The 27,859-nt window shown below is 34.5% G+C and overlaps 1 protein-coding gene across 5 annotated transcripts; it reads right to left on the minus strand.

Annotated features, from left to right (window-relative positions):
• Positions 1–177: 177 nt before the first annotated feature.
• On the minus strand, positions 178–27,651 carry LOC147069787 (uncharacterized). Of its 5 annotated transcripts, none has more exons than XM_085950339.1 (6): positions 27,540–27,651; positions 21,121–21,162; positions 19,309–19,438; positions 11,989–12,195; positions 8,954–9,190; positions 178–1,149 (listed from the first exon to the last, which is right to left on the minus strand). In XM_085950339.1, exons 2-6 carry the CDS (start codon positions 21,131–21,133, stop codon positions 531–533), a joined length of 1,206 nt encoding a protein of 401 aa, XP_085806465.1. In that variant the 5' UTR covers positions 21,134–21,162; positions 27,540–27,651; the 3' UTR covers positions 178–530. The 5 variants fall into 5 exon arrangements, with proteins under 5 accessions (XP_085806465.1, XP_085806463.1, XP_085806464.1 ...); XM_085950337.1 differs by lacking the exon at positions 27,540–27,651 and adding an exon at positions 21,353–21,378; XM_085950338.1 differs by lacking the exon at positions 27,540–27,651 and adding an exon at positions 21,345–21,378.
• Positions 27,652–27,859: the final 208 nt, after the last annotated feature.

The raw sequence follows: 27,859 nt of genomic DNA on the forward strand, positions 1-27,859 counted from the left end.
ACTTTGTTAGTCATACGTATTTGTTTTTATTTAACTAAGCTACAGTCATTTACAGATGGTGTTAATTAGTTTTTAAAAATCAATTAAACCCTGCCTAACCAAACCATAATAGTTTTGGTATATTTTGGGCTCTCCCACAAAATTGTGGACACTTTTTCATTCATACTTATTTTTTTTCGTTGACTTAGAAATACATTTTACACAATGTATTGTTGGATTTTTTTAACTAAACCAAACTATAATAGATAAAAAATATTATTCTATCCATCTAAAATGATTTATTTATATATAGACGAGTGTTTATTGACTATTATCTATTATGGTTTGGTTTCGCAGGGTTCAATTGAATTTTAAAAACTTACGGATTTGACGGAAAACTTACAGTTTATTGATCACATTCTTTTTTAAATTTACATATTGCAATGACAGGTAACGAAATATACACGTGTAACCTCATTTTATTATTTTATTTATTATAGAAATACGTTAATTTTCAAAACACATTGACATTTAAGTTGCATATAAATATATCAAAAGTTTCTCAATGCCAACATTTCCATGTTAGTCATTGGGTCGGCTGGCAGTCTCAAATCTTCTTTGAACATATTTACGTACGAATTTTTAATTCCGAACCTCCAGAAGCACATGTATGGAAAATATTGCGACATTAAAAACGTAGTAAAGATCTTCAGATTGAAATACATTCTTCCCACGTAAGTGGAAATAATCTTTGCGAAGGACGTGATCAAAACAGTCACCATTGTCCTGTTATACCAGCCCAGTTCTCCGTAAAATTTGTCTCCTGTAACCTTTTTGCCAGAGTTTATCTTCTTATTATCCACGTCTCTGAAACCTCCTGTTATTCCATACAGCTTTCTGGCTTTCAATGCTTCATTTTTCTGGAATAAAGCTTCTCTTTTCTCTTCATCAGTGTAGTTAAAACCTTCAACTCCGATTAGTCTGTACGTGAAGTACAGGAACGATCCTTCTGAGATGCTGGGGCTTAAATACCACATTCCTTGTATCAAAATAGAGACCATGTAGTAGAAATATTCAGGAGGATCCTGGAACAGTGGCTGGTATATTTCAGTGCAGATAACATTGGAAACGTCTATGGTTTCTTCTAATGATGGTCTGCAAAGATTGTACCTGTGAAAAAAAAACAACACGGTTATATTAATAATATTTTATTGAAGTTATACCTACTTCTTTTGGGTCGTTTGGCGGTATTTCGGTTTTAGTATATTAAATTAAGGTAGGTATCATATAATTCCTTAATTAATACTAACCGACGATTAATTAATTGATACTACCTTAATTTAATGTACTAAAACCGATAGCCAACATTATAACGCAATTCGATAAGCATTTCATGTAACAACTACAAGTTAAAATCATCGTAGTTCAATAAGATGCCCGTAGCTTAATTGGAAAAGCATACTGGCGCGAATTCAGCAGATACAGGTTCAAGTCCCGTCGGGTATCGTATTTCTTTCTACAAAATGAATGAGATTTTTTAAAATTATGTATATTCAGTATAAAGAATGTTACATTCTCAAATCTTGTGTCTAATTCGTTGAATAAAAGAAATAGTTTGGTTGGGCCATTTATGTTACCATTCCACTCCTTATCTCCTCACCCACTTCCTAATCCCCAGTGTTATTGTCACCAGACAATCAATAAGCAATTACGGGTCATGAGAGACGGTGTTACAAAGAACATTGAGTAGCATCTCGATAGCGGGCGCGAGCGGGCTTCTAATAGATTTCCGTCGCTTAAGTGATTGACTCAATAGATACAGACTCATTCAGAATATATCATCATCATTCATACAACCTCACATATAATCCATGAAACTGTGTCACAAAGTGCGTGAGTGTACGAACCGGGTGACCCAAAACAACAATACCGCGAGAGCGAAATTTGAAACCAGACCACGGAGCCATCATACATCATCGCAAAGGTCAGTGTCTGGCATTCTGTTCCATCGCCCCCACCTCTAGATCCGACCTCCTCGTCTTCCCACAAAATAATTACAGTCCACTTAAAAAGCTTAACCATAGTTTACAATATTGAGAAAGATAACTAAAAAAGGTCAATAGGACATTCATTATCATAAAGACTTTTATATCATCAATCTATCAATAATTAATTATCTTATGTCATAAACTAATTATTAGGTTTACTGTGATTATAGATTTCATAACAATTACGTTATGTCGGTAATCGAATTGCGTATAATAATTTTATATACAGTGACATATACTGGGGAGGGGGGGCAATATACAACTGAAAAACAATCTAAGTGAACAGATACTAATATTTGCAGTATCACACCGCAAATTTTATAAATGCTACAAAACGTGCCTCTGTGGCGACTAGGTCGAACGGCTCGATGGGTTTTACGATGGGTTGGTAAGCGTTCGAAATGGAAAATTTTACGAACCGGTGCGCTCGATAATTTTACGAAAATATCAGCTATATTATCGTAGTAGATTTTTGGGTTACCACCGTGTGACCTTCTTCCTTCTTTACTACTATAAAACATTAATTGTAAATGTGATTTATAAAAATAAGTGTGTTATTTTTTTTATTATATGAAATATCTAGCTCATACGGTCAAATTAATATTTCCACGAGACGGAGCGATAATTTCGTAGAATTTGTGAACCGGAACGGCGCTCCGGTGCGTTCCGGTCCATTTCGAGCCCTGGATTGGTTGGATAAACTCAAGCAGCTTTTCCTTTTCCGTACAAATTTCAAGAAGATCTCAATGGGTGTGCTTTGCGTTTGCTTTCGGAATTCTGACACACGGACACGTTGGAAAGCTGACAAGACTGAGCTTATCATGGACGAGCCAAGCGGGAGTGTTGATGGTGCGAAACACCCGGGTGGCAGGACTCAGGGGGCGGCAAAAGTACGATTTTTTTAAAACATATATTTTATTGAACTACACAAACTGATTCTTCCGGTGAGATACATTGTAAACCTGACTACTGCCTACTGCCGAAGGGCGGCGCTTACCACAGGGCGGCAAATCGAAGAGTAAAAACGAAATATACAAACATTTCATACATATGGGCTGGGCACATAGCTCGAAGAAAGGACAATCTTTGGACAAATTTAGTTATCCAGTGGTATCCAAGTGATACAAAACGTCCGCAAGGTAGACCTAGAAGCCATTGGATCGATTGAATGATAAAGTTCTGCGGAAGTACGTGGCAACGCAACGCACAGGACCGAGAGAAGTGGAATCAGCTTGGTGAAGCCTTCATCCAGCAGTGGATAGATTCAGGCTGATGATGATGATGACATACATATACTTATTCTTATCTTAATCTCGAGATTCGGGATTTCCCGAAATGATAAATTTTGAATTCTCGAGTTTCGGGATATCTAGAAAATAATTCTTGAGAATTCTCGTGATCGTGAGATTTTTAAAAATCCTAAAATTAGTGTAAAAACGGACGAATTCCAAAAAAAACATGATTTTTATTTATTTATGTAAGAAGACAAACAAAATAGAAGTAGGAAAACAAAAATAATTCAAAACATTAAATATTAAAACAGAATTTCAAAAAACAACTGTCAATCGTTGCGTCTGACAATCGCGTACGTTTTTGAGACACAAAATTTTCTGATGTTGCAAAAATTGCGCTCATGTTGAGTCGACGTCGGCTCAATTCTGTTAAATGCCCCGATCAGTCTTTGAACGTTTTGTGTTTTCTGTCCACTTTTTTCATATGGAAAATCGTTTTTTCAATTAATGATTAATTGATAATAAAGAAATCTGACGAAAGATTTTCGGGAAAGAAATTCGGGAATAAAAATCTCGAAAATTTCTCGAGAATTCCCAAAACCCAACTCTAGTCGTGTGCAGAACTCCCGAAAAGCATTCGTTCAAAGTCTCAATAGTCAGTGTGGTAGTGTAATAAATAAAGCATTTCTGCAAATATATATTTTTTACAGGGCGACAGAAAATTAACATAGCCATAAATGTACCACATTTAAAGCAATTATATCATAACTTAACTTTGTTTCACGAATAATAAAAAAATTGCCTGCGGGTAATTAGCATAATATGTCTAATTAGCGATTTATTTTAAATATTTTGAGCTTAATTTAAGCATTTTCAATGACTGCATTATTATTATTATTATTATTATTATTATATATGATATAATTTAGAATGTTACATAGTTAATATGGGGTTAGCAATTTTCAGCTGACACCCAGGCGGCAGCCACCCATGGCGTTCATATCAGTAGCGAAGGGTGGAGGTAGGCTGTTAAGATCCGCCATAGATAGTGGACATTTCACTTTGTTAGTGATAGTATTTGTTTTTATTGAACTAAGACTACAATTTATAGATTTTATTGGTTAGTTTTTAAAAATCAATTAAACCCTGCCTAAACCAAACCACAATAGTTTTGGTATATTTTGGGAGATAGGGCAAAACTTTTTCACTCATGCTTAGTTATTTTCGTTGGACTAAAAATACATATTACACATATTGTTAGTTCATTTTTTTAAATTCATTAAGCCCTGCCTAAACAAAACTATAATGGATAAAAATATTATTCTACCTATAAAATATTCAAAGATATGTTTAGTTTAATTGCATAATTTTGACTATTAGCTATTATGGCTTGGTTTCGCAGGGTTTAATTGCATGTTAAAAACTAACCAACACAGCACAACACGAAATTTCATGTAAAAAATCCAAGCTGAAGTCAGTAGGTACCCACCAGCGTTCATTACAATAAACAACTTCTTTTGTAGTTATGAATGCCATGCTTGTTTCAGGGATTTTTACGATGGTTTTCAGATTTTTTATGTTCTACTAATATGTCATTGGTTCTACTTCTATTTTTGTTTGAATTGCGACTTTTTGTGCTATGTGACCGTTCATTTAAAAATACCTATTCTCTGATATAACGAGTAATGCTTATAACGAACAAATTCATCGGCCCCATCTTCCTCATAATAACCAAGTTCGACTGTACGTAATATCACCATTGATATACTACTAGATGAGGAGTTCCCATACAAGTGTAATTTTAAAAATGTACCACAAAAGAAAAAAGAAGATATTACGAATATCGTCTTATAATATTTACTTGTAGGTATAATGCGTTAAGACCGTTTACATGGATTCCCGAATTTCACCCGTATTGCCCTGGCTGTGAAACTAAATTTGCGTTCTTGGAATAGTGACCCTAAGGCATAAAGCCCATTGACGCAGCGAGTGCGGCGCTCGCGCAAAATTTCTACAAGTGGCGCGTAAATCATCGAAAATACAACGTAATCAAATACGCCAGCGCACACTGGACTTGACGATGTCTTGTGCCCCGCCTGCCGCATGAGTCACCGTTTTTCTCTTCTCGGCGATACGATTTAATGAAAATACAAAGAAGTCCATTCATTGAACACGGCTACCAAAATCACGCTGCTCGAAGCGTCGTCGATCGACGGGCGAGAATCCATTATTTAATAACAGAGAACTCATTGTTTAATTTTATTGCGTGACCGATATTTCGCTGGTAGAATAATGTCATCGTGAATATTAATTACAAGCCCCGAAATAATATAATATTTTTATTGCTTTGTTATGAGAGGCGCTGTAATAATAATTATTTTGTGCTGCTTGAGCCGCTTATTACATAGGTGAAGGGTAATGCGCGGGTGGGAGGGGGCCTACTCAGTAGTGAGCGCGTCGAGCGCTTTCTTGGTGGGCTTTATGCCTTAGGCGTAAAACCCACTTAACGCAGCAAGTGTGGCTCTCGTGTAAAATTTCACAAGTGGCGCGTAAATCAACGAAAATACAACGTAATCAAATACGCCAGCGCCCACTGGATTTGACGACGCATTATGAGCGCCCGCCGCATGAATCATCGTTTTTGGCTTCTCGGCGATACGAATGAAAGAAAATACAATGGAGTCCATTCATTGAACACAGCGAGCGAAATCACGCTCTGGAAGCGTCGTCGTTCGACGGGTGAGAAGTCATTATTTAATAACAGAGAACTCTTTGTTTAATTTTATTCCGTGTCCTATATTTCGCTGGTTGAATAATGTCGTCGTAAATATTAATTACAAGCCCCGAAATAATATAATATTTTTATTGCTTTGTTATGAGAGACGCTGTAATAATAATTATTTTGTGCTGCTTGGGCCGCTTATTACATAGGTGAAGGGTAATGCGCGGCAAGAGACGTGTGGTTATGGTTATGAATAAACGCTTCATACGCCGACTTCGCCCGCTCGACGCGTTCTATGGGCACTATCGCATGGTGTCTGCAACCCAAAGCTTGCAAGCTACCAAAAATTAATGTCTGAGCGGACAGAGCAAGTCGTCATGCGCTGACTATTAGTTAGAGTAAGATGCAAGCTAGATCGGGGTTACTCATAATTATTGCCAGGTCGTTTTCGAGACGAATATTAAGTGAGATTATATCGAGTTAAGTCCACTGATATTAAAACAGTAAGTTTTAACACTGGCCGAGTCGCTGAAAATCGGGCGTCATTTTAAGAAGCATATGATTCATCCAGTAATATATCAATGAATATCACTAACAAAGATTAGTGTGCACCATTTCTGGCGGATCTTAACAACCTACCTCCACCCATCGCCACTGGTTCATATACTATTAGAGCCTCCAGTGAAATCATCAATTACTGTCAATAATTATTGTACACCTAACACCAAGAATAAGAGACAAGATAATGAAGAGTAATTTAAAAAATGAGATCGACAAATCGGGTAGTGCCAAAAATAATAATGTGGTAAGCTTGCCGTCAAAATGTTTTGACATAATATATTTAGTGTGCATATCTCAGACGTACATGGAATATAAACTGTTGGTTTAAGCAATGTTAGTTTCTCTTATTCGAGGCACATCTCAACTTAAATACAAAAGCAAACATTACCTTACGTTTAACTAATGCAAATAAAAACTGGAAATTCCAACGATAACTCTGTCTAGGGATAGCAATACCGAATGAAAATATCAATACCGGTTTTTCGGTATTTCTAATTGAATACCGGTATTTCTTAAACATTAAAAAAACAGAATACAGCTATTAAAATCTTTTTAAAATATTATTTTATAGCAAAAACCTATGTATAAAAACCTACATTTACCTACGTAAAAAAATATGTATTGATCATAATAGTGATTTTTTACAAATAATTTAAATATATTGATAATTTTACCTAAATCCCTCAAAAGTTAATCGAGTGCAAATAAGTCCGTCTGCAGGAAAAGCTTCTTAAATTCAACGCTTGTACAGTCATCAATAATTATAGAATAATTGAACATTTTTGTCACGGATGTTTTCTATTTCGAAATAATATTATGATAATTCATCGCGACAGTTACTTATAAATATATATTTGATGAAATTTGTTTTATTATTTTTCACCTGTGTTGGATTCACTCAATATGTTTGCATTTTAGCAGCACATAACTAATTATAATTCATTTTCAAAAACGTAAACGAGTGTGCTTTCTTAATACTGAAAATTCCGGTATTTTTGATTTTCAAAACCGATATTTCGCTATTGATAAATAATGGAATACCAGTTTTGAAATACCGGTATTGCAACCCCTAACTCAGTCAGTCAGTGTAGACATAATGCGTTCATTATATTATATACCTCAATATGAAAGAAAATATTGATGACACTAAAACAAGTGTGTCCGTTCTAGGACATATCCTGCACGACGCATGTATAGTTTTACCTCAGTGGATATGGATAGACATTGGGCCAAACATCGAGTATACACAGTGTGAGCATAATATCCCCCCCCCCCCCCCTCCACAACTCTAAGTTGGAAAAATCTGTTTACAATATTATGACAACCTATTTTCAGGTTCGAATCCTGGGTCTGGCAAGTACACATATTGTTTTTTTTCAATTTGTGTATGAGTCAGAGTATGGACTTAATAGGTTGAGCAAGTGGCTGACATCCATTTCTCGTAAAAACATAATCTGTTAATACAAACCGCCACTCTGTGGAAGCCCATAAAGGATCGGATGACACCCAGGATGGCCGCGTGGCTTAAGCTTTCAACCACTTAATTCATTTTCTACAAAATCTTACTTACGACACACTATAGCTCTGAGTGGGAAATCCAATCCCGAGCCAAAATTCTGATCCCGGGATTTCGGAATTACAATCTGACAATCCCGGGACTGGTCCCGGGATTGGCATTTTTTCCATTGTTAATATAAAATGTTTATATTTACAAATAACATTGATAAAATCGGTCAAAAATAAATCTAGTATAATTTATACTATTCAAGACACTTATTGTTAATATTGTATATCTACGTTCAATCTTGAAAATACATAAGTTTAATGGAGTAAGTAATATTGTAATATAAATAATATTGTGATTTTAATATGAGATTGCTGTTTCTGATAGTAAAGACTTAATGGATGGGTTAGCAAGATTTAAAATAGTAAAACAAATCATGGTGTACTTATGGCCTTTCCGCTTCATAAATCTAATTAGTCAGCCAAATATGAAACTGCCGTAACACGTATGAGATCATGGTGGAATTACTTTGTTAATAGTGCGAACTGCGAAGCATTGTTTTTTTCCAATCTTTCTCATTTTTATTAATTTATGTGAAAAAATAAAATGAATCTGCAACTTACACATGTGTATAAATCAAACTCCATTCAAACTCAGTTTATTTTTAATGTAGTTATTTGTTATTAAAAGTATGTTTTCTGTTATATTTTCGTTTTTAATTCATTTTCCATATAAAATGATAAAAAAATCAATCGCGAAAGTTTCGGGATTATGTTTATCAATCCCGGGATTAATAGGTATCGAAAATAGCTCGGGATCCCGGGATCCCGGGATTGGAATCCCTAGCTCTGAGGAACATATTATTATATTTATAGGAGTAAGTAATATATTGCAGGTTAATTCTTACCTGTCCTTAATCCCAATCAAATATCCAATAGTCCTCCAGAAGTGCGTATAGGCTTCCATATCCTCGCTGTTGCTGTTGTAGATGCCCAGGAACTTGGGTCTGATTAGGGCCAGTCCTACGAACCCGAACTGTCCCAGCACCAGGTCTCTTTGGGAGATATGACCGTCTCCCCGCTTCTGGGAGGTTCTGCTGGATCGTAAATGGCGGACTCTTACTGTCGTCAAGGAACGCCAGGCCCTGTTCGCGAAATATTAAAAAATATGTTAATTTACATTATTTACATAATTTACATATTTCCCAGACTCTACGCCGGCTCGCACATTAAAACTCGTCCCGTCTGCAACGTGTCGAATACGCCGATCTGCATCATCGTTGTTCACAAAACACACGTTGGCAAAACGGAGCTCCGCAGATTGGTCGAATGCAACTTTTATTTCAACTTTAACAAATCGCATGCGCTTCGGGCTGATAGTCGAAGACGCCTGAACGCATTACGAATTGGTAATTTCTATACCGGCTCGCCGGTCGCCACGTCCAAATATCTATACGTTTTGAGAGGTTACCTGCGACTGTCGCTAGGTAGATGTGAGCGGTTTTCATATGCAACATCGGATCGACGTTCCTAGATGGTTTACGATGACTACTTTTTTAATAAATCGATTTTTTTAATAACATAGACCAGGGGTCGGCAGTTTGTCAAGTGAGAAGAGCCAAATTGTCAAGGAAACAGGATTAAAAATGTACCAGAGAGCCGCATATATGTAATATACATATTTTGTATAATTATGGATAATGATTTTTAGGGGAAAAAAGAACGGCGTCTATATATCGCTTTTGATAGCTTTACTATTATCTGGCAAATAGCTACTTATTTTTAATTGAATATATGATTGTAAATTATCATCCATTATTCTGCTTCTAATTTTATTTTTTATTTTGTTCATAGATGAGCATGTTTGTTATGTAGAGCCAAAGATTGTGAGAATACCAAAAGCTAGTTTTTTTAACGCTTCATTTATTCCTTGTATCAAATAATATTGTTTCTATTTTAGGCAGTTGTTTTATAGCTGTCCATTTGTGCTGATAAATCAAAACTAATTAACTAATATAAGGCTGCTTGAGATGAGGTGAAATTGGAGTTTATATCTGAAGAGCCGAAAACGGCAGCGCTCGAAATGGAAAAGTTTACGAACCGGAGCGCTCGACAAATTTTCTGAAGATATTTACATAGTCATCAAATCGTATGTGTATTTTATAAAAATAAGTGTGTCAGATTTTCTATTCTATGGCCCATCTAGCTCAGATGGTCAACATATTTTTTCTACGAGACGGAGCGATAATTTTTCAAATTTCAAATTTCAAAGTGCGTTCCATTCCATTTCGAGCCCTGCCGGAAAACGTATATGCAAAGAGCGGCAAGAGACCAAAAAAAACGATTTATTAAAAAAGTGTATCGACCTTTAGTGTAATCACAATACCGAAGGTCGATTCGATATAAATAAAAAAGATATCGAGTTTAGTTATATACATATTTTTATTTATGAAATAATCAATGACATTTAATATAATCGATATATTTTTTTATTTAAATATAAAATAGGTAGGTACAGCAAGTGTTGAAATGAGGAAAGAAGTATTAGATTTTGCAATATCTCAATCTGTTGCCTCAGTATACCTACTTAATATAGTTAGCCTCGAAATATACCTACCTAACCTGCCTTTGGAAGACTGTCAGTTTACCAATATAGGTATATTCCGCTCTTTATTCAGTTATTAACATACATAAGAGCAACGCATTATTCAGACATGATTTGCTTGTACATTTTTATTAAAATAAACGTTTGAAGTAAACGTAGTCAGTGACGTGCCTAAGCAAACGCGAAGTCAAACCAGAGACACAGCGGAGAAATACGAAGCTTGCAATTAGAGACATTTTTTTTGATAAGTTACAATTTAAACTGTATTAATAATTAATAAGTCACTGTTCTGGCAGAAGACACTAATTCGAAAAAATGACATATTGAGTTAGTTATACCGAAATGTTCCTTATTTCAAACTTTACCGTCTGGAAACCTTCTTAATAAATAAACAGTCTTTATTTTAAAGTCATCCTTTTTACGATTACTTAATAATCTCACATGATAGATCATTTCAAACATTTTAACAACTTCAAAGTCAAATTACTCAAAACTAGTATTCTCCAGTTAGTGTGTTCTGCCAGAACATTGACGAAATATGTGTCTGAAAACATTAAAAAGAAAAATATGTTTTATTCCAAGTCAAAGATAAACTTAGGTAGGTACCTACAAGTTAAAGAAATGTTTTAAAATGTGATTTTGTTAATGGATCCCATCTTATTATTACAAATTATTATATATTTAAAATATAAAAGCCGATCGCCAATAGTAGCTCAATTTAGAAAACGCTTTAGAGAGTATTAAAAGCCATTAGTTAAAATTTGTCGCAATTAAGTATGACGCCTTTAGCATAGTGGTATGTGTGCATGGGCGCGATACCCGAGAGATGCAGGTTCGATTTCTGTGGTGTGTCTTACTTTTTTCAAAAAGATTTTTTCTATTGGTTATAATATAAGTGTTTTCAAAATTATATATGTTCAAATCTTATTTAGGTATGGTCCCAATATTGAAGCCCAGTGCCGTTTTTTTCCTGCTATTGACGATTTATACGCCTATTGAATGTATTATTAGTGATTATTTATCTTAATTATCTATAAGGTAGGGTTTTTTACAAACACTTCAACTATTTATATTTTATTTATTTTTATACTAGATCCTTGACTATTAATGTATAATATAAGTTAGATACAACTGTAGTGCAAGTTCGCATGGTGCCTGAAGATGCCGAAAGGCGAAATACGGGTCGCAAAAACTACTCAAATGGAATAGTACAAAAGTTAAATCCAACAGAATTGAAACTATGATATGGAAGTATTTATAAATATTGGTCTGTTGAGTTGTGAATTTGTATATTCACCTCAGTATTATAGGTTTTAAAATATATTGTTAGATACTTACGTCGTCCCCGGCTTCAGGTCTTCAAAGTACCAACTGTTGAGATGAAGCGACGTGGAGAAGTATCTTCTGTAGGCCCCGAGGACCGAGGAGGACCTCTGTGACTTCGTGAGGATCGTCAAGATGCTCGGAACAGCCAATACGCAGATCATACCACAGAAGGTTGCCGTGAATTGAGCAAATAAATTATTTTTTATGAACTGTTGGCCCCTGGTAAAAAGAAAATACTTTACTAATTAGACATTAGATTTATTATACTACAACCCTTCCAGTACCTAAGTATTTAAGCATCTCATAACTAGGGAGCGGATTTATATGCAACAAAAAACATGATTATATGCGTGCACATATACACTTAAAATCATCATCATGCAATAAAACCAAAGAAATATGCAGTTAAAAAATTTACATTTTATGTGGAAAAAATTTTTAAATACCCCATCAATATTACTGATAAAAAATCGAATAACAAATTAATAATCTTTTAATCAATATAATACAAAAACAAAAAAAAAACACAAGTAACCAATGTAAAAATAATCACTAACAATTTTCAAAATAATTGGTTTACAAGTAGGTAAGTATAAATAATTAAATAAGAAATGCAATGTAAACTATACACAACTAAAAAAAACGACACACTTAAGGGGGGACGCGCGCCGCGTAGGTAAAAATGGAGCTTTTGTGGTATTTTCAAAGCATGATCCTGGACATTCGTTGTAGATAATCTATTTATATAATATTGAAGCCTTATTATCCTTTATATTTATTTTAAACATTTGATGACTGTATAAAGTATTTTTATTACATAAAATAGTATTCTTTTAAACCTCTCGGTCTAATGTTTTAGAATATAGTCATATTTCAGTACATCCATGTGCAGTGGTGTTAAGATTTTTTACATTTTTTAATTTTTAAACGCATTTATAAAACCATCGGTATAATTTATATCGACATTATAATAGTGAAATATTTACGACTCTGTGATCCCAATTTTGACAAGAATTAGGCATTTTATTATTCAAAAAATGGGCAAGATTAAAACATTTGAAGATAATTCTAAAGACACTGATTGTAAGCTATGTCTTTGACCATTCAAGTGTGATAAACATCCGACGAATAATGATGCCTTTCAATGATGCAATTTCATGCCCATCAAATTTTTGACTATCAGATACATACTTAATACAGGTAGATCGGTAGGTACCTATTTTAGTAGTGTGAGAAATAAAGCAACATAATTTACAAACAAGACAGTTAAATGCTCACACCCCGTTAACACACGCATGGATTTACTGTTGACAGTGAGTATTATCGCGGCCATAACAAGAAAATGTATGGGTAAACATGTATCATCCTGCAGTTGCAAGCTTGCGTGCATGAATCGAAAAAGTTTGACAGCTTCTGAATTTTCATTCGACAGTGGGGATTTTTTCAATCTGCACCTGCGCAGTAGAACAATAGTGGTGAAACCGCCGGCAAGAAAACGAGCTATACTCATTTTGAGGTTAACCGATTTCATTATCTGTCAAATAGTCCGATAAAATGACAAAATCGCGTCTCGCTTACTCTTGAAGAATGAGATTGGAGAGACATTCAGCACGTGTAAATAGTTATTGTCATTATAGTAATACGCACTATTTCTGCTAGTAAATCCATGCACGTGTACAGGCGCTAAAACATAATTTTCTCAAATTGTAGTAAAATAAAATACTTTATTTTATCTCACAATAAAATTTCATTGTTTCTCACAACGGGTAATGACATATTTCCAGTTTTCAGTCGCCACAATGATTCGTAAACAGTGGAAAAGCTGAGTCAGAATCAGTCAAGAACTTTATCCTTTGACATTTCCTGCTCTCCCTTTCTGGCGACCAGACTATTGTTTTATTGTTTAGGTATACAATAATATGTAATAATGATTAATTAATATCGTACATAATTATTATATGAAATGTTTAATGATTAATAAGGATAATATTTCATCTTTATTGTGGTTAGGAGATGAATATAGATCTAAAATTTTGTTATAACTTAAACGATCAAAAAAATTTGTACTTGATAGAAATAATACTGAAATGTCATTTTGACATGTCATATTAATTTCCATAGTAACGCACGTATAATATATTAATAATTTTAGGACCCCAGACCCCTAGCAACTAATAATGGTGTCGAAATAACTTTTCATACAAAACAGAATTAACTGAAAAGTAATTCAATTCTACTTAAAGATGGCTAAAAGTATTAAAAAAATGCATTGACATCGTGTTCTGATATATTCTAAAAGTTTCAAATGTCTAGCTAGTCGGGAAGTTAGTTAAAAATCGATTGCAAGATTTGTACCGGACAAAGAACCACCGGATAAATAAGAATACGAGCTAAGAAAAGCGTTGTAATAAAAATGCTAACATTTCTGGAAATACACTAAGGTATAAAATGATGGAGTAACATACAATTGAGTCACAACTCACAATTTGCAATTATTTTGACATTTTTTAATTAAATATACAAAGTCATTCTAAAGGCATTAATCTATTTTAATAAAAATAGTTGGGGGGTATCAAAAGTCATTTTAAACCATGTGAAAATCATTGACAAAGTTGACTGTTGGTGTCATAACTCACATTTTTCAATGAATAATGTTAGTTCTGTCACCGTGGCCTTTCTAACCATTTAGGGAGTTCTATTTCTCATCGTGTGCTGAGTGTGTGCAGCCTAGGAGTATTAAAGATATTTAAAAAAAAATGTAAATCGACTCACTCACTCATTTATATTATTAAAGGGAGTTCAACACTTTTCTTCTAATTACCAAAAAACTGCTCTGGTGGTTTTTTGCGATTATCTCAAAAACTCGATTTTTTGAATATGTGAGTTATGACTCTAGGCAACTCAATTGTACTTTATATTAATAAAAATAAAAAAAAACATTAGATGGGTTGTTACGGCTGGAGATGACTAATTCAATAACCGATAAGTTGGGTGAAGAAAAAAATATTGAACAATAAATTTAGACCCACTGGGATTACGGTTACTAATAATGCCTCTATATGTATACATAAAATGATGAAACTTGTATAGTTATAATAATAATAATTATATACAGTCCTACAAACTACAAACTAAAGAACGGTCAAAAATGGAACTACGAACCACCATATGGATGCCATTTTGAAAACGTCGTTCGAATGTCAGATTCTGTCCAGTTGCGAGTCTCGATTAGGTAGATTTTTATGACAAATTATATTTCGTTCAGCACGCGTCATTTGCACAATCCGCGCATCGCATAGCCACGATCTTTTTAGACCATGCCACAACTAAAGTATAGCCTTAAGATAAGTTTGTAGGTCTGTAATACCAATTTATCAGTGCTCGAAATGCACCGAAACGGACTGGAGCATAATTCTGGTTCACGGAATCTTCAACCCTACCACTTTATCTCGTGAAAAAATTAAAAAATACGTTCTGGTATGTGAAATAGTGAGAGAATAATTCAATTTATTTTATATATTTCTTTAACTTGACGAATGGAAACGAAAATTGTAAAATAGTACTTAATATTTTTGACATGACATAGCAAATCGCTATTTCTTCAAGCAATAATGATATTTGTGACATTCAAGCACTGAAATTTTGCAGTATTTCATTAAAATACATTATTATAGTAACAGAAATAACATTAATTTACTGTAAAATCTTTTTTTTGTTACATTTTCATGGTGTCGGTTTTACTAGTCAATTAAAAAAAATATGGCCCAACCTACTTGCTTGATGCAAGTGTGCGGATCAGATGTTTAAAATATTTTTATCGTGATTGGATTCAGTCACCACTGACGTGTCTATACTCCTTATTAGGTTTATAAGAAACTCACGCATAAAGAATCCACAGCATCGACATACTTAATATTATGTGGCTACCTATCCAGAATATAAATTGTACAAATAGAAAATGACCATTACATAAAAATATGCAAATCATAATTTTCACGTCACATTTCCATTATATTTTTACTAATAAGTTGACACTTTCTAACAAAGCAACATCATCCTCAGAAAACCGCCGTTACTCTCCATATTTAAAATATTCATATTCGTTCCTTCATTAATTGTCGCTCTTTTTAAAATGCCGCACATATAGAAGGCATGCCCTGCTCACTTCCACGAGACGTCACTGGTCGTGAAAATGTTGAGTATTGGCCCTCCCTCACCCTGCAGCGGTGCAACAAAAGAGATCTACGTGCTGCAGGTCTGGCATAGCAGGAGGTGCAAGAGTTGGCGATGGATCGAGGGAAGTGGCGCGAATTTGTGCTTGCCCTATACCCCAATGCTGGGTCGTGACAGGGTGAAAGAAGAAGAAAAAGAAGAATTGATCTTATTTTAAGCACTCATTACAATCACCGTGCACAGAAGAGCACTAAAAGGAACTACGCCTCAGTTTAAAGCTCTGGATTCCAATATTTTCTTTCTCTCACTCTTGCGACAGGACGTGAGTGATGCAATACGAATAAATTGATACAGCGAGGTCATTCCGGCTTCCTTGTGGTGAATTAAACTTGGAAACCTTGGAAAAACGACTATCAAGTAGGTTGGTGAAGGAAATAAAAGAAAGGAAGCTTCCTAGATATATCAATGATTTTTACACCGCGATTATTATGGGTCCATGGTGAAATCGACCAAAACCTATCCCACTATCGACAGGTCGGGAGCCGGACGAAATCCCGAAGACCGAAATCCAGAATGGTGAAATCCCGAATGGCCGAAATCCCGAAAGCCTAAATCCCATAAGCCAAAATCCCAAAGGCCGAAATCCCGAATGCCGAAATCCTGAATGCTGAAATCCCGAATGACCAAAATCTCGTATGGCCAGAATCCCGATGGCCGAAATCCCGAAAAATATTATAAATATAAACATTTTTTTGTAGAACAAATGGGTTTTTGTCTCTCCTACAAAAAATAGCGCAATCTTAACACTTGTCTTGAATTGCGCAAATTTTACAAGAGAGACAAAGTCCCATTTTTCCACAAAAAATGGTTTTTATGTCTCTTATAAAATTTGCGCAATTCAAGATAAGTGTTAAGTTTGCGCAATTATTACTGTTTGTATTTTTTATTTTTCGGGATTTCGGCATTCGGGATTTCGGCCATTCGAGATTTCAGCGTTCGGGATTCCGGCCTTCGGGATTTCGACCCAAACCCTGACAGGTCGATCCTGATTGACGCATTGGACATGCCTGTTGTACCTGATTAACATATCAGTCATAACACCATTAGCAATAACCAAATGTCAATCTATTATTATATGGATGCAGGAAAGTTTTCTCAAGTCGAATGACATCTAAGCATCTTGTTTATACCTACCTAATAATACAACTTTTTGTGTAGTAAAAGTTATTGTATAATACGAGGGCTTAGTGTCAAACAACACTATCTACAAAAGTGCAACTTTACAGGAGAGCCAAAAATCGTTATTTTAGATTCTTGTAACTCAACAAGGGAAATGTTTATTTAAAACCTAATATTAATATTTTATAATTTATTGTGTATTGTACATTTATCTTGCTTATGATGATGTTAAAATTTATAGGGATAGTTTTTAAAAAAAATGAAAACAAGGGTAACGTATGTAGTTAACGTTAAACTTTACTGACGATTTAATAAGAAATTAAAAAAGATTGACATAACGTTGTTTGACTATCATGTAGCCGTAAATGTAAAATAACGTTATGTCAAAAAAAAAAAAAAAACACTTTTTTGTAGATAACGTTGTCTGACTTTAAGCACTCGAATATATATAATTAATATTATTATTATATAAAAGCGATAAATGAAATCGACGCGAACCGATAAAATGTTATATTATTATGAACCTTATCATTTATGAATAAATAAATAATAATATTATGACGTATACGTCATAATATTATGATTTCAGTGAAAACTTTTCTTTATATCATTAAATACTCTGACATCTGTCGTAGAAAATTATAACTTACACGGAAAAGGAAAAAAAATAGATAACTGTTTTACCTAAAATAAGTTCGATAATATGGAAAACTATAGAAAATCCATCTGAAAATCGTTTTTACTAACGACATCTATTGGTCATTATTTAAAGCTAAATTTACAACCAATTTTCCGCGATATTATTGTGTCGTAGTGAATAAATAGAACTTTTATAATAATATAATACATTTTTTAAAAATTCAGCCGTCAACAGTTTTACTTATTAACTGGGGGGGGGGGGATAAAACCATTAAAAATGTGTTTATCGGGTATTGTACCGCTCCCTGTATACTGGCCCGGCTATACGCACCCCTAACACCTTAGTATACTCCTGCGTATTCATCATTCACTCAGTTCAGGCGGTAAACTTATTGTAACAATTAACCTCTCAATACATAAATGTGATAAACTACCCTCGATAGCCGCCGATAGCAGCTTTGTGTATAGAATAGATGCACTGAGACGTACTGTGTCGAAGGTGATCGTCAAAAAATGGAGAAAGCCTCAAAATCCCCTAAAATATTTCAAGTGGTGCCAAATTAAAGATTTCACGTTTTTTGTAAAAAAAAATCTTTATATTACAACGTTTTTATTAGGTCGTATTCTTGTTTGTCCGGTGGTTGTTTATCCAGTACAAATCTTGCAATCGTTTTTTAACTAACTTTCGACTAGCTAGACACTTGAAACTTTTAGAATATACCAAAATACGATGCTAATGCATTATTTTAATACTTTTAGCCATCTTTAAGTAGAATTGAATTCATTTTCAGTTAATTCTGATTTGTATGTTTCGGAAGAAATTGGTTAAAAGTAATATTTACTACTCACTATTATTGGTTGCTAAGAGGGTCCTAGCAACTAAATTATTAATATATACGTGCGTTACTATGGAAATCAATATATAGATAATAATGTAGAATTTAATTCATTTTCAGTTAATTCAGTTTTGTATGAAAAGTTATTTCGGAAGAAATCCGTATAAAATAAAACACCATTATTAGTTGCTAGGGGTCTGGGGTCTTAGCAACTAAATTATTAATATATACGATATCAAAATGACATTTCAGTATTATTTCTATCAAGCACAATTTCTTTTTGATCGTTTAAGCTAGTCAAGTCAAGTTTATATGATTCAACAGAAAATTTAAAAACGTTGTAAGTATATAAAAAGTTCTTTTTATCTTGTAATTATTTTTAATAACATCGCATGTGGTCTCATTAACAGTTTCCATCTATGGTCTCCAAGTGTCTGGAGCCTCGAGTGCCTACGATGGATAGTATAATCATCTAAACATTCTAAGCCATGATTGATATACGAACCTTTTGAATTTTGCTTCATCAAACCATGGCGGCAATTTTGTTTCCAGATCTTGAAATCCACAGTCATCACAAGGGCGTTGATGTGCCTCTCCATTTATCAGGGCCTGGATGTGCTCCTTTACTGGCAACACTGGAATTATTAAGAAATATGAATATAACATTCGTAAGTAGGTAAATACGTTATTCAGTATTGAATTAATATGTAGCTGCAGAATAATAAGCGATCGAATATCTATTGTTTATAAAAATATCAAATTACTTTGCAGTAATATATTCCCAAGCCATTTCCAGTAAACAACTCAAGCTAGACCAGCAAGTCGATTAGGCGAAATAAGAGACGGTGTATTATTACATCATATCATACTATTACATTATACTATTACGGTGTATGAGCTGAATAAACACTTTTCATGTATTATATTTTCGTACAACTGTATTAACAAATAATATTTCTTTTCACTACTCAATTTAAAACGCTGATTCTATATTTAGTTTAATATGATTATGTAACAGAATTTAATGTTAATGTACTACCTTTTATTGTATAAATAACGAAGAACAATTTATCTCAATGTCACTCGAATCAGAGTACTTAGCTAGTAACTATCATTTGTATAATATACTATTGTACCGATACGCTGCTAATAAATCTCGCCCTGCAACATCGTAGACTTCGTCATTATCATCATCCTCTACCTGCACATCGAACACACACACGAGTGACCCCCAACAAATACAACGCGTACTGTGAAGTTAATGGTCAGAATTCGGTAGAAATCATCGCCCACTGAAGGCGGTTACATGTAAATTGTACGTAAAATATTTCACCGTGGCACAATTCGCCGTGAGCTTTCTTAACGGAAAGAGATGGCCGCACTTGTGCGTATGCAGTTCACTGTAACACACTTCACCGTGAAATTTGGTATCGGATATAATATATGGCCGTATACTAAAGACCGTCCAACCTCTTTGGCTCGTATAGTACTGACATAAAATTAACCTCTCAATAAAACACGGTTCTTGTCAGTTTACTATACCTCAGTTGAGGCACGGTCTTAAAAGACCGATCGTGGCTAGGCGATGCGCGGATTGCGGGTCGCGGGTGCAAATGACGCATGCCAAACGAAATATAATTTGTCATATAAATCCAACATGCGTCCATTTAATGCTCTGTTTATTGTTCTATCAGTTACAATAATAATATATTCATTGACACGTTGTCTTTTTAAATTAAATGGGTAACGTTTTTAGTCATCTTTACACGATTTAAGAATTAATACCCCCGTCGCCATCACGAAACAAATTGACGTGTTCCCAGCTCGACGTTCTCTCTCCGAATGGCAGCGAGTCCAAAATTTCGTCGCGCCTATAGTTGAAAATTATTTGCCGTTTGACTGATGTATCGCCTTAACAGGAAGCCAGCAGCAAACAATTTTTTAAAATAGCCGATATGCTGGATTATTTGTTAGGTTAGGTTAGGTTTAAATTCTTGAATTCATATATTTTGCCAAAATCAGCAATGAAAATTGAATTAATGTTCGTATTGAATCTAATAAAATTGGAGACCGTATAGTATACGGTCATTTCTTTATGATAAGAAAGCTCACGGCGAACTGTGCCACGGTGAAATGTTTTACGTACAACTTACATGTAAACATTGTAACCCAACAAAATAGGTACCCACTCACCGGCTTGGATTTCGAAAGATATACAGGGGGTCACTGAATTTACAATATGAACTGTTATGTTATAAATGAATTCTATTATTATTCTATAAGATTTAAATACACTGATAACAATCCATTTACTTACCTTCTGTGTCCATTTTCACTGCTCTGCTAACTAACGCCTAACCTGCAATATAATAGAATAACTCTTTTATGAAATGTAATGGATGTAAATAGACGCATTTCCAAAAATGAATTGGTGATATTTTTTAAATTACCAATAGATAAACCAATTTAGATAAAAAGTGTACCTACACGTGCCCTTGAAATACGCTTCGTTTAATGAATTAAAAATGCGTAGGTACCTACCTACCTACCTATACGTTTTTGCATGATAAAGAAGAATGAACTAAATAATTATTTTAGCAGGCTACGAAATTATCATTATTTTGTTTATTTAGATAATTGTTTTTTACAAAGATTATAAAAATAATATATTGGCCGATGTTGCTACATACGTAATCTTAATTATTATTTTTTATCTATTTATATGGCATTTTAAAGAGTTTGATGTTTATTTTATTTTTATTCAATTGAATTTGAATATTCGAAGTGTCCAAAGAAAATTTGGCGCTCTTTTAATTTATAATATTTAGACAATAGCAGTGTTGCCAAAAAATGTTTAAAAAAAACTACATGTGGGGACATTCGATCAACATAAAATCTTATATTTTGATATTTTATTGACATTATTGTAATATCGTCTATCATTATTCTTGATAATTTTTCCGTACCATACCCGATCCTAATAAGATAATATGGGCCTCCACATAGTTTGTATTAACAGATTTTTGTTTTTACGAGACATGGATGTCAGCCATTTGCTCAACCTATTATAAACAAATTGAAAAGCAAAATGTGTACTAGTCAGACACAGGATTCGAACCTGGGCTTCACGACACTATAGGGCCGCGCGAGATTGATTTCGCATTATTTGTAGCCATTGATTGCAAATTACTAATCATTAAAATTCTATGTTTATACTACATTACATATTAATAAAATGTAAATGTAAAAGCCAGTCGCACTTGACCAAAGTTTTGAAGCCAGGTTCACTTTATTACTTTATGACGGTCAGGTCATAAAAGGCGAGCAACACAATGTGATCCGAATGTCTTCAATTATTATTAATATCGATATCGCGTTTCGTTTAAGTGACAAATTTTAATGCATACTATGATACAAAATGTAATAAATGAAAATAAAATAATATTCTTTAACACGTGTTTGATAATATCACAATACATATTAACTTCACCCAGAAGGCAACCCACCTCGCGTTATTTTTGTGTTCCCTAATAATATATAGTATGTGAAATTGAGTTTTTAATTGAAGCAATAGAAACTAAACAGTAAATAATAAAATTAATGTTTACCTTGTAAATATTTCGTCCTGAGTTCGACAGATCAATAAAAATATCATTTAAATTCGTGTTTTAATAACAAATTTACTTATACATGCGAAAGATTATTTTTTAATCATTTGCCGGAAGAGAGATAGCAATAATTATTTCATACCCTCCGATTTGGTTGGGCGTCTGGGTCAATTTTGTTGGTTGGTTTTGTTGGTGAGTTGACTGAATCCATCCGCAAGTGTTGTGAATAGGGTTTTCAACTATATTTTTGAGACAATTCCATGACATAATGACCCTAAACAATTATTTTTTTAACATACGTAGGTACGTTAACTTATATTTTTGTTTAATAAAGTTTAATAAGAAAATTGTCAAATCGTACACACTTGTCTTATTTTTACAAACAATAATAAGATTTTGTGTCGTTTTGCCACAAAGTTTTTAGGCGATCTTAATATTACATAATTAATTCTGTTTAATGCATCGCGATAAACAAAGCAATTAAATACACTTTAAGCGATGATTTCTTGGCGCAACCGCTGTCATATTAACAGACTCCAAAAGTGCTTTACAACATCTTGCCGCAGCAACTCGCTCACATAACAGTAAAACCATAGCATACCACACCCTTGACCAGATCGACGCCAAGAAAAATAGAGGAGGAGATCTATGCCTTCAATGGATCCCATCGCACATGGGCATTGGGGGCAATGAAAGGGCGGATGATCTGGCAAAGGAAGCTGGCCATTCAGGGGTACCATATCAGTGGATACCAGAAAACCTGGACTGGAATGAGGCTATAAAGAAATTGTGCCAAAGTATGTGGATAGATTTTCACCATAGGGTATCATTAGAAAAGGGGAAATGGAGTAAGTCTATTCTACCATCACCACGAGAGGTGCCCTGGTTTGTAGAGTCTCATTTGACGAGGAATGAGCTTAAGTTAATACTGAGGCACACAATGGGCAAAAGATTTGATGTCCTCATGGGAAGAAGCGAATCGCAACTCTGCGATGAATGTCATGTTTTAGAGGACATTGTACATATAGCACTACAATGCCCTAAATATAAACTTCACAGAGTACAGTTGCGAATTGCGGATATCTATGAGAATGTCGACGAATTGAAAGGTGTCCTGGGGGTGGGTAAGACGGAAGAGCTAGGCAAAATTGTAAAGTTATTTAACAGAATAGGAGTGAGGACCTGATCGACGGACCCCCTTCTAGAAGAGAAGAGGCGATATGACAGCGAGTCGCAGTCATAGCCTCAGTAAAATCACAAAAAAATCTGTTTAATGACAGTTTGGTACCATCCTATAGGATTTAGATTTAATATTCCAGGATTCGGCTCCCAACATCTTCAATGTCTGTGGATATTGTATGATATAATAATTAATCGGTCGTAAATAATGCATTGTAGAACACATTGACGTCCTATGAGCTTAGAAAAGCCATGTACCTACTGCATAATCGCGGCAGATAAAGGAAGGGAAAATAATAATACCTATAATTTTGACAGGATGTTACGAATAAATTAGTTTTTAGTAGTAGTACGTATCAGATGTCTAAACACTGTTATTGCATTAAATTTGTTCGTTTAAGATAGGTACTTACGTATCTATATAAGGTATATGGCAAAAAACTCACACACTTTAATATGTTTAAAAAATTATTATCGAGCGCTCTGTTTCATAAACTTTTCATGTTGGGCAAACCAAATCAGGCCGTCTGTAGGGGTATTTACAATGTTGATACAATAATAATTTAAGATAACAAATTAATACTATTATATCGCCCGTTATCTAAATCAGGTGTACATCACGTCACGCCACCATATAGCAGGTCTGAAGTCCAATTAGGTATCATAGAGGATTTTCCTAGAACACGCGTTGTTTATTATTATCAAAAATGCTTCTAGTATTTGCCATGATGGTTTTACTGTTTGTTCATTGTTTTGTATGTACTATATGAAATTGTTTTATCTATATTATAATATAATATGCGAATCGATAAAAGATTATCTTATGCAAGGCTTCCTAAACAGTGTTCCTTTTAAATTGGTATTTTATATCAAACATAGCCAGTGACGTACCGTGGGGGTAGGCAGATTGAGCGTCGCTTGGGGGCGGCTGTTACTCAAAGGACGGCAAATCGAGGAGAATCATTAGGTATATATAAAAAGCTACCTTAATTTAGAAATAACGGAAATATCTTTCCATTAAAAAAATCAGCTCACTGGTAGGAAACAAAATATATCTATTAATTAGATAAGTACTATACAATTTTCAACAGGACTTTATTTTTTGTTGGGTTCGCGATGTCTATTTCCTTCCGTTGTCCTTGGACGTGACGTTCTTCACAGTCACTCGCGAGTTATGGAAGTTTACAGGTGTATTTTTAAATGTACCTGTCTGAAACCGTAGACTCGCAATACTGTTTATTGAAGCAGAGATGGCATTTTAGGCTGCGCGCACACGGCAAAGCGACTGCGCGCAGACGGCAAAGCGAAGTTTCGGATTCATCCGCCAAACGACGTTTGCGTTTTGTTTCCGGGCCGATTGCGTTTCAAATGCGTCGATATTTCGACGATGCTGTCCAAGAGAAAACACGGTTTTCAAGGGGATTCATAAACGCCTTTTTTTGAAACTGCACCCTGCTGCGAGAGTATTTATCTTTCATTACAGTGGCGTACAAGGGTAAATAAATCAATATAAAATCAGTACATAATATTGCATTATGCCTACATTTATTTTCCCACTATTGCTTCTTTTGGAGCTAGTCTGTTTTATATCGAAAGCGTTTTGAAAATGACCTATTGTTGAGCCTATTATATACCATCATCATCAATACTATCGACCGAAAGCCATAATATATAATAGTAAAAAAATACGAAATCTATCATATATTTGGATATTTTATAGATAGGATAATACAATTTATCTATTACAGTTTGGTTTAGGCATAGCTTGATGAATTAAAAAAATGAACTTACAATATGTGTAATACGTATTTTTAATCTAAAGTTAAAAAAATAAGTAAGAATGAAAAAATGTGCACAATTTTGTCATATCGCCTAAAATATACCAATACTATTATGGTTTGGTAAGACAGGGCTTAATTGATTTTTAAAATCCAACCAATACCATCTGTAAATTGTCATCTGTAGATTTAGTAGTATAGGTGCCTCTATCTTGTTAGTAATGTATCCATACAACACAATTCTTAGATATTGGAGTCATGAAAGGATGGTAAAAAATACTGTATAAAAAAAATGTGGCGGCATTTTGGCACTGCCTAGGGGCGGCATTTTGTCTAGGGACATCACTGAACATAGCGACACCAAACACCAACACAAGTTTTGTCATTAACAGCGAACCAATTGAACGTGTAACACATTATAAATATTTAGGAACATAGGTCAATGAGAAATGGGACCAGTCTCAGGCAGTGACGTCCCGTGGGGGTAGGCAGATTGAGCGTCGCTTGGGGGCGGCAAATCGAGAAGAATCATTAGATATATATATAAATGGCTACCTAAACTTAGTAATAACGGAAATATCTTTTCACTAAAAAAACAGCTTACTGGTTGGAAACAAAATGCATAAAATAACATAAAAGGTTTAATGGGACTGTATTTTTTGTTGGGTTCACGATGTCTAGTTTACTTCCGTTTACCTTGGACATCACGTCCTTGGTGCCCAAAAATGACACGTGCAGATTTGGAAGTTATCAGGTGTATTTTTAAATATATCTGAAACCGTGAACTCGCAATATTGTCTATTGAAGCAGAGATGGCATTTAAATTAGATTTGGATGACAAGGGCACGGAAAGTTTTTTTTATTTTAATGGTTTAGTGTTGAGACTATAAAAATAGTGTATTTATGATTAAAAGTAAGATAATGGAGTCATGAAAGGATGATTAAACAATGGGGCGGCATTTTATCTAGGGACGTTACTGATCTCAGGAAATAAAAAAACTAGAATTAAGATCGCAAGGAGTGTCTTTCTCAAAATGAGATGCCTCCTTAGCAATCGAGACCTTAACCTAAGTCTGAGACTGCGTATGGTACGTTATTATGTTCTCCCAATTCTTTTCTATGGTATGGAGGTATGGACGCTAAACCAAGAGATGTCAAGGAGAGTTAAAGCTTTCGAGATGTGCCTGTATAGACGCATCCTCAAAATTTCTTGAACTGTCCGGGTTACAAATATTGGAGTTCTCAATCGAATGGGAAATGACTGAGAAGTTCTACATAGTATCAAAACCAGATAACTACAATACTTTGGCCACACGGTGAGAGGACAAAGTAAAGCTTATCATCCAAGGAAAGAATAACGGTAACCATAGCAGAGGATGACGCCACATTTTGTGGCTTAAGAAGCTCCTTGATTGGTATGAGTGGAGCTCCACTGAACTGTTCCGGATAGCGAATAACAAAGCTAAGATCGCTCTGATGGTGGCCGACCTCCGCTAGGGGATGGCACAATAAGAAGAAGGATGTGTGAGCTGTAAGGCCGTATCCTGTTATATTTCAACACGGAAAGGGCACAACATAAACCAAAGGATAGGGAAGCAGACAAGGGTACGCGATGTGATAGAGGTCGCCAGGCACATACAATGGCGGCGGGCTGGACATGACGCTCGCTGAGTGGACAACTGTTGGATAAAAATACCGACATATAGTTGCACCGAAGGGGTACTTAACGACCACAGGGTCGCCGTAAAACCCACTGGATAGATAGATATAACAGCGAATAATTGGGCACCTCAAAGAGAGAGGAAATTAGGGAAGGTTCGCCGTATCACTATTTACCGAGAAATGTATCGGAAATATACGACCGTCCAACCTCTTTGGGTCGTATAGCGCTGACATAAAATTCATGTCTAAATAAAACACTGTTCTTGTCGGTGTACACTTTACAGGAAGCCAACAGCAAACAAATTTTGAAAATAGCCGATATACTGGATTATTTGTTAGGTTAGGTTAGGTTTTCATTCTTGAATTCGTGAATTTTGCGATATCAGCTATGAATATTCAATCAAATAAAATTGGAGATCGTAGGTTACCCCTATGGTATATTATATGGCCATATCTTTCCGATAAGAAACCTCACGGCAAACTGTGCCACGGTGAAATGTTTTACGTACAATTTACATATAACTGTGAATCAACCCCGGCCGATGATGATCATTGTGGTTAACAAAAAAAATATATTTTATGATACAGAAACGCTGACGGTTCTTTATGTTATTCAACATTATCTTGTCTATGACAACGATCTACGAAAAGTGAAAGTAATAAGATAAAAAAATGATTATCATGCTTACAATCAGATTCTTTCTATAATAGTATGTGATTACGTCATTGATGACAAGTATTTACTAATATTTTTTAATGTATATAGAGCTATAAAGAAAACAATTTGCCTACAAATCATTTAGAGCTGTTATCTAGCTTGCAAAATACG

The sequence above is a fragment of the Rhyacophila brunnea genome, unplaced genomic scaffold (genome assembly GCF_057557595.1).
Source record: "Rhyacophila brunnea isolate RB1 unplaced genomic scaffold, BYU_Rbru_1.0 scaffold_23, whole genome shotgun sequence".
NCBI classification, from domain to species: Eukaryota; Metazoa; Arthropoda; class Insecta; order Trichoptera; family Rhyacophilidae; genus Rhyacophila; species Rhyacophila brunnea.

What these genes read in the sequence shown, in the direction of transcription:
- LOC147069787 (XM_085950339.1), bottom strand. An exon ending in GATGAAGCAAAATTCAAAAG is followed by an intron (nt 12,196 to 19,308) that starts GTTCGTATATCA and finishes TCTTTTTACCAG; the next exon opens with GGGCCAACAGTTCATAAAAA. An exon ending in GACCTGAAGCCGGGGACGAC is followed by an intron (nt 9,191 to 11,988) that starts GTAAGTATCTAA and finishes TTTCGCGAACAG; the next exon opens with GGCCTGGCGTTCCTTGACGA.